This window comes from Quercus robur, chromosome 1 (genome assembly GCF_932294415.1).
Source record: "Quercus robur chromosome 1, dhQueRobu3.1, whole genome shotgun sequence".
In the NCBI taxonomy this organism is placed as follows: domain Eukaryota; kingdom Viridiplantae; phylum Streptophyta; class Magnoliopsida; order Fagales; family Fagaceae; genus Quercus; species Quercus robur.
Genome location: NC_065534.1, coordinates 33,217,015 through 33,225,752, shown reverse-complemented (window position 1 = coordinate 33,225,752; position 8,738 = coordinate 33,217,015). Strand labels below are relative to the sequence as shown.

General features: G+C 30.9%; 1 protein-coding gene across 2 annotated transcripts; it reads right to left on the bottom strand.

Annotated features, from left to right (window-relative positions):
• Positions 1-6,107: 6,107 nt before the first annotated feature.
• LOC126732232 (uncharacterized) lies at positions 6,108-8,325 on the bottom strand. Of its 2 annotated transcripts, none has more exons than XM_050435109.1 (2): positions 8,165-8,325; positions 6,108-7,146 (listed from the first exon to the last, which is right to left on the bottom strand). In XM_050435109.1, exons 1-2 carry the CDS (start codon positions 8,198-8,200, stop codon positions 6,229-6,231), a joined length of 954 nt encoding a protein of 317 aa, XP_050291066.1. In that variant the 5' UTR covers positions 8,201-8,325; the 3' UTR covers positions 6,108-6,228. The 2 variants fall into 2 exon arrangements, with proteins under 2 accessions (XP_050291066.1, XP_050291067.1); XM_050435110.1 differs by lacking the exon at positions 8,165-8,325 and adding an exon at positions 8,005-8,158.
• Positions 8,326-8,738: the final 413 nt, after the last annotated feature.

The following is an 8,738-nucleotide window of genomic DNA, read 5'->3' as shown; positions in this document are numbered from 1 at the left end:
GTATAGTATTGAATTTTAAACTCTATAATTCAATTTGCTAACTACTAAAATACCTTAGCAAATTGAATTTCTGTAGGCACAAATACTACTAAAACTCTATCATTCAATTTTCTAACTACTAAAACTCTATCACACAGATTACACAATATAAACCAATAATGTTACCGTCTCAAATATTAAAAAAAAAAAAAAAAACCAAATCAATTTTAAACATGGAAACAAACATATATCAATACAAATACCCAACCTAAATACATGAAAAACTCATATATGACCCACAACACAAAAGAGGTAGTAACAAAATTAAAAAAAGAAAAAAGAAAAAAACAGCAATAAAAAAGAACACTATTGATCTAATCCTTACATTGAACTATTATGCAGGCAGCCACAAGAATAGAGGCCAAGAGCAACTGGGATTTAGAGATACCTAAACTGAATCATCCAGCTTTTTAATATAGTGTGAGGAGAGGAAGAGATGAAAGAGTTAGAAAACCAAATTCTGGCATTAGGAAGTTGAAGGGTTGCCATTTGAGATTGTAATCGTGGAACACAAAGGATTACTGTTTAAAATTATAACCATAGAACACAAAGAGTTGCCATTTAAAATTGTAACCGTAAAATACAAAGGGTTGAGAATTATTTTCTTTTTATTAGTATTTTTAAATTTAAGAAAACTAATTTTAAATTGTAGGATAAATGCAGGAAAAAGAATGATAATGACATGGCAATTGATGTGGTTCAACTTGAGCGTAAAAACATTAAATGCTACGCTTCAGCTTTTAGTAATATATAGATTTGAATTTTATAGAGTCTCAAACTATGGCATCTATTTTTTATGATTACACTTTTTATTATTAGACTAAGATACCAATAAGTTTTTGGAGTAGGTAAGGAATAAACCCAGATCTCTTATTCAACCGTTAGAGACTTTACAAGTTAAGCTAACTAGAACCCACAATAAAATATTATATTATATCTAAAGCTCATGAATAATACTCATTATGTGTTATAATATTTTCAAAATTAATTGCAATTATATTATACATAATTGAAAATAGAAAAATGTAAATTTTTTAGAATATGAATGCATTAATTTCGATTATAATACAAATAACTGAAACTAGAAGAATGTAAATTGTTAAGATTAATATTGTTTAGAATATGAATACAATTCTTATAAATTGAATATATATTACTATTTCCACAAACTTAAGCACACAATTTTTTGAATTTTTAGACTGCGCCCCCAGCCCCCTTTTTTATGATGTTGGGTCAAACCCACGTGAATGGGTGAAGTCGTGTTATTGCCTCTCAAAATGGAGGTTCGACTAGTTATATTTTTCCCTTTAGATTAAGGGTTTTACAACGGAATTGCCACTTATTTAATTATTGGAATAAATAAGAAAACCAAAATTGAAAAATTCCTCATTTTATTAATTTGTAATTGAATTTACATTGATCATAGGAAAATTACATGGTTTTGGTCCTAGATACAATCTAAGAGAAAGTACATGGCTTTATTTCCTAGTTACAATCTAAAAATCGAAAATTATATGGATAAACATTTGATCTACTAATCCTTAATCTAAACTCGGAGGCTATGTTATAAGGTGGGAAGGTGTTAGGCACCCACCTTACCCGGTGAAACCGGTCTTCTAGACTATGGTGGCTAACATTCATATCACATCATCCAATATGTTATCAATCAATTTGCATGTTGAATTTAATGTGTGTGCATGTGATGAACCCTAATTCAATTTATTAAGCATGGTATTTGGATTGAAAAAATAAAATCTAGTGAATGTGTGTGGATGGTAATATCATAGATTCAAGAATTTAAAAGAATTATTAAACAAACATTTTTTTCATGTTTTTTGATGTAGATTTAAGATCAAAGCTAGTGCTATGCATGAACATGTAATGAACAACCAAGAACATATGAAGAATACATAAAAACATTTAAGAACATTCAAACATATTCAAGAGAATTTAAATAGTTACTACCATGCTTTAATCCTAAATTCTCATCATGGCAACACAAAAAACAAGTTAGGGAAAATGATTATACCTTCATGCAAGATCCATATGGTGGTGGAGGAGACTCTTGGTAGAGGTCCTAAGGGTGAAGGAAAAGAAGAGTTGAGAGAAGAAGAGTGAGTCTCACTCAATACCTTGAATCTTAGGAAGACCAAGATATGACAAGACTGCTCAACTTCACTAGAACTCAAGAAAGGGGAAGAGAGGGGGTTTTTTGTTTGCCCTGGAATGAAGGAGGGGGGTTTATATAGTAGTGGTGGAGGAAATATGAATGAAATGCCATTTAATAAGGGTTGACAAAGAATCATGAACCTAGACCTCATTTTAGCCTTTGGGGAAATCTAGTGCATTAAATGTGGAGATTGATGAGAGTGAAGAGCAAATAAAGTTCGGTTTTCCCGTAATTGCTGTAACAGCTTATAGAGCCAATTTCGAAAAATCATATCTGCCTCAATTCTGATTGGAATTGTCTTATTCTTGTGCTCAAATTAAAGCCCCGGATGTCTAGTTTCTGGAAAAATTAACCTCATTCACAGATTCAAAATATTCTGAGAGATATCGATGAAATGGTGAGCAGAGGTCATTTGTTAGAAAATAGTTTCAACACAATTAACATTAATAGGTCCCAAATTAGCTTCCAATTAACATTAAATGGCTCCAATCACTCCCATTTCAGACTTAATTGGTTTCAAATTTACTTTAATTAAAAAATAACTGCACAAATTACTCATTGAATAATTAATGTTTAACTATCTAGTTAATTAGGTGTGTGCAACCTTACCATAAAATGTAGTCCTAACCAATCAAATTATGACACATCACTGATCTCAAATTGATTATACTTATAACCAATTGAAATCAATTGTTCATAATCACATAGAGTCGGACTCAATTTGTGATGATACATCTCAGCCATTAAAACTTGATTTGATGATAACTTTCAATCTGGTGGTTCGATTCGGGCTTATAACTAGTCGATTTAATCGTTACAACATCAAGATCATTTTGATGAAATGAGATTAAGGATCTAATGACTAGAATCAAGATGCATATTTTCAAGGTGAAATTACCCTTTTACCCTTCATATGAGGTTAAATGCAGGTTGCAAAATGGGGTGTCAACACTCCTTCATTCAAACACTTGAAACAACGTTAACTGTGTTAATTTCTCTATAGTTAAGAACATTGAATACTCCGATATAGCTAATATTATTATGTTGCTAATGGACTAGGAAAGAATCTTCAATGGTTTATTTTATAAAAAATAAATCACATTGTTCTTATGAGACATTTTGGCTCTGTCTTTGTATTCAATATTGAAGTTAGGGTAGGTAGATATATAGGTTAGTGATCTAGGGAGGTGGATGAAAATTGTAAGTGACTAAAATACTTGGGAGATTCTTTCAAACATTGTTCTTTCAATTGGAATGCGTAATTGGAGACTTATTTTAGTTTTTATGTCACTCCTCTTTCAGATAATGATTCAAAGTAGTTGTTTCTTCAAGTAATTTCTATTTGAAACTGATGTAAACTACTTATAGTTTTGATAACGTTTTAGAGAAAGAGAATTATTGAAATTTTATTTTTAGTTTTAATATAGAGCTATATTCCATTTGTAATGAGATGCTGACTCAAATTCCATTGATGTCTTACATTCGTCCCCTCTCTATACCTTTCATCAATAAGTTATTTATGAAATTTTTTTCATATTGTCGTTATTTGACCTTTTTCAAGTTTTATACAAGTAATTCCCATTATTAGCAAGTATGCAACCATGATATGCAACATCGACTTTTGTACATGAGCTATGATGCCACTTAGGTTGATTACTTGGACAAATCAGTCTCTTATTGGTTCTTTAGCTTTTTCTTTACCATGAGGTTGATAAATTATCTTTTTATTTAATTATCATGTGCATTGCACAAATTAGCGATTAGTGTGAGTAATAGTTAACTCAACTTATAAAGTCTATTGTTGTCAAATAAGAAACCTGATAAAAAACCAATTAATGTTTTGGCCTAATGAAAAAAAGTAATTATTATAGAGATGTCATAGGTTTAATTCTATTCTATCTATAAAAAAGGAAAAAAGGGTCACACCATGTGTAACAAAATCCTTTCTCTATATATTATGTGTCACTAAAATAACTTTAAAATTTTAAATTGTTGATTAGATATTACATTGTATCTTAATATTCTCTATGCTTGAAAACTCTTAAGATGATAAGACATTATTATATTAAATACTATTTTCTCTACAAAATATTTAAAATTGAAGTTTGTATGTTTTAAATTATAAACAAAAATATGAGTATACTAATTATATACTAATAAATAACATGTGATTATCACGAATTTGGCATGTATGTTAAGGAAAATGAAAATGTGTAATCCAACTGTATGAATTTGAATATATTACATGAGTTATTCTAGGACCATAACTTTTACCACACCATTTTTTACAACTATCTTATGTGGCATATTATGACTAGCTACCTGTTACTTTCATATGGACTCATAACTTTTTCTTTACTACTCATAGTTTGCCACATCAAAGTTATAGCGCAAAAGACTATGGTCTTAGATTTTTCTCATTTTATATTAAACGAAGAAAAAATTATTGAGTGATGTAACATTAACAAAAAGTTACAACAAATATAATTACTATATATATATAAATATATATATATATATATATATATATTACCAAAGTGTATCTTGAAGTAATATTACACTACCTAATAAATTTTATTGAATTGATAATTTGAAAATATCACCATTGGATTTCATGTTTTCTATGTTCTTAAGGTGCATGCCAAATTATTGTGCTAATCAGATATTATTTACCATTCGATCAATAATTCATCTTTTGTGCATAATTTTAAAATACAAAATTTTGAAATTTAAATATTTTATAGACGAGATAGTTTTACTTATTGATCATCTTCAAATTTTGCAAGCATAAAGAGTATAAGAGGAAAATGTAATCCAATGGTAAATTTGTCAAAATTCGCATCCATTAAAAAATATTTAATAATGTAATATTACTTAAAATTACATAAGGTATAACTTAAACCTAACCCTTGCATATATAGTTGTATAGCCAGTTTTTACTACAGAATCTAGTTTAATAGTTTTTTTTTTTTTTTATTATTATTATTTTAAACAGCATAATAGTAATGTTATTAAAGTATTCATTTCAAATTTTGTTTCTTTTCAACTCTCAAACCATATTACTTTTCATTTTATTTTTTTCATTTCAAAACATCCAAACAAGAGAGATAAATATTTAATTCTTTTCAATTTCTTTTCATTTTTTATTATTTTATATTCTATACATTATATTCCACTCCGTTTATTTCTCCCAAGTTAAGAATTCAATAATGCTACCATCATGTAATGGGTTATATAGGTTGACGTAGGCTCAATTGGTTGATGCTGACATTGCTAATCGGAACTGTAATTACAGTTCTGATAGACTCAATTGAATCAAAGGGAATAGTTTAGTAGAATGGAATGCCTCATTACCCGGGTTTTTTGTTTGGGCTAAGTGCCTCATTACCCGTTTATTCACATGCTAAATGATCACATCTATGTATCTATATAAGTCCTAGTCAATATCATGTAATATCCTATTCACATGCTGAATGATCACATCTATATGGGTCCGTTTAGATTGAACTTATTGTTGCTGAAATTGAAAACTGAAAACACTGTAGCAAAATTATTTTTAAATGTGTGAATAATATCGTGGGACCCATTTTTAATATTTTTTAACCTGTAAACAGTGCCAAACAGTATCAAACAGTGTGAACAGTACTCTTATCCCCCTAAAGCAGAAATGGTGCAGGAAAAAAAAACAAAAACAAAAACAAAAAATGCAAAACGTGAACGTGGGTTTCAGCTGAAACCAAAACGGGCACTATATCTATATCACTATAAGTCCTAATCAATATCATGCAATAGATAATTAAAATTAGAATTTAAAATATAAAACTAGTTTTTTCTCGACTATCTTGTGCCAGAATTAACTGAAAAGGTAGGATTTCAATGTACAAGGACACAAAAAGGATAAACCAAGTTAAAGAGCTATGTCAATATTTCAATATTTAAACCCCAAAACAAAGTATCCCATTTACACCTTCAACCACTGAATTTCGATTTTTACATAAGTGAAGCAAAGTTCAGCGATTTTACTGAAACCTTTGTCGCTTGCCTGCTGGGACATGATTGTTAAAACTAGAAATTGTGGTCAGTGGCCTCATATTGTTTGAATATGAATTAGAAGGGCCACTAGCAAAATTTAACATGGCTGCTGAACAAGTTCGAGAAGTCCCACGAGACATTACAGGATACGTGGATGAATTCAGTGGTTTTTGGACCATGTAGCCAGCATTTGCAGGAGATTTAGAAGAGAAATCTGCAGTCTCACAACCTTTGATGGAGAAAGGAGGAATTTTGAAGGGTTGCAAAGGCGGAGGATTTCGCCAACGAGGAAGTGGCCCGGCAACAATAAGTGTTTGAAGTAAAGGACCAGCTTCCATCACAGCTTGTAAGAGTTTTCCCTTTTGAGGCAAAGCTTTTCCTTTAACAAGATTATCAATTACTTCAGAAGCTGGATCAATCTTTGCCTTTCCAGGAGAGGCTAAATCTGTGGACATAGAGCCATTATAGTCATGAACAAGGGGCCGATTTACAAACCCCACGTTACCTGAATCAACCACATTAATGTTTGAGAAATCTGGGGATGAAACAGCATCAAATAGAGAATCTACTGGGGAAGAGCCATATGATTGGTGGTTATATGTTTCAGATAGACTGTTAGATTCTGTTATGCTAGAGTTTGCTTTAGCAGGTATTACTAGAGGACTTTCAGGGTGGACATGTGGGTGTATATTGGGATATTCAGTTGGGCTAGAAGCCATGAGCTTGTTTAGGAGATTTTGCAGCTGATCTCTAGCTTCATCTCTTTCTTGATATGCAATCTTCAGAAGATTGTGTAAATTCCTCATATTCTCCTTGTTCTTTCTGATTTCCTCATTTGCTTCAATTTTAATTGTATCCAGTTCAAGAGTGGTGTAGATAAGCTTCTGCTTCACCTCATCAATGTTCTGTCAATATTCGAAACAGGACAGTTAGCTTGAGAGAGAGGCTCAAACAGTAGGAACAAAAATATTAAGGAACAATTGACAGAAGAAAGACATACAAACACACACAGGGATCATCAATTAGGGATATATATATACACACACAATTTTAAGCAATGAATTGAGATACTAAAGAAGCCCAACGGGTTCAAATTTTGACAATAATTTTTTTGTAAAAACAAAAAAAAAATTTCAGAGAAAGCGAAAATCAACTTCAGCCCAATAGCTTCAAAGTGACCATTGACACCAAAATCTTTTGAAGAAAGAATCTCATCGGCACAAGATAGGTTACTAATCAAAAACTATTTCAAAGTAAAGAGGAACAGTAAAATCCCAAAAACGGCCCATAAAGATCGAGCCCCTGCAGTCAAACCGTACTTTTTTTTGAAATTGAAGAACAGGGGACAAGAAGATAGAGAGAGCGAGTTAAGAGTCAGCATTAATACACCTAACTCTGAAATACAATGAAATATTACAACAATACACTGACATCTAGAAGCTGGTTTAGACAGATGGGCCAACAAAATGCACTTTTACACAAGAGTAAGGTCTTGGATACTCAGATTGAAATTTTGGCAAATCCTGAAAAACAATATGCATTCTCTACAACCTTTACTGAAAATACAACCCATTGAAAGCCAATAGTCTTTTCTGGAGAAGAGGAAAAACCATTGCTGCAAAGACAGTATTAACAAAAAGGGAAATATAAAAACTGAAACTTTGGAAGCCAAACAAGTTCAATGGCCAAAGTTTAAAATATGCATAACTAGTAAATAAACATAAAGGAACTAAAACGTAGAATAAGAGAAGAATGAAATATACCCAGAAAGAACCTTGAATACATTATGATCACTCGGTAAAAAACCCTCACAAAACATACAATTTTAGTTGGAAAAGGAAGAACCCCAAAAAAAAAAAAAACCTTCAAATGACAAACAAAACAAGACCCAGATGAAGAAAATGAGGAAGGAGTATGACCAACCTCTTGGTAACTCCAAAGACAACCGAACTCTTCCATACTATCTCTATTCTCTACCTTCTTGTTTGAGAACAAAAAGGCAAAAAAATTAAAAAAGAAGGTATTGGGGGAGTTCAAGAAAGGTATGGTGTGACTGTTATAAATAGAAGAACAATGAGGCACATAGGACAATATATAGAGAGAGAAAGAGATGGCTTTTTCACAAAGTTCCAGAGAAACCTGTCGGCATCAAAGAAAATATAAGGAATGCAAAAACCTTCCGTATAGAAAATTTAGCTGATACAATTTTCTACTCTATGTGAAAATATTGATTTTTTTTCATTGAAACCCTTTCCACACTTTCAGGAACTTGTCTCTTACTTGAAACAGTTTATACTCTTTCTTTCTCTCTCTCTCTCAATCCTTATATTGGTCAAGAATTAAATTCCTGTTATATTTTCCTTATATACAATCATTTCCTTAAAAGTAAAAAAAAAAAAAATTAAAGTTTCATGTTTTATATTTTTTTCATATGAAACATTATTAAAAAAAGAAAAGTCACTTTGTACAAGGCTAAAACCATGCTCTAAAACCATGC

Bases quoted from the DNA above. Each gene is read 5' to 3' on its own strand.
- LOC126732232 (XM_050435109.1), bottom strand. From the start codon at position 8,200: ATGGAAGAGTTCGGTTGTCTTTGGAGTTACCAAGAG. The intron at 7,147-8,164 runs GTTGGTCATACT...GAATATTGACAG, and splicing joins GTCTTTGGAGTTACCAAGAG to AACATTGATGAGGTGAAGCA.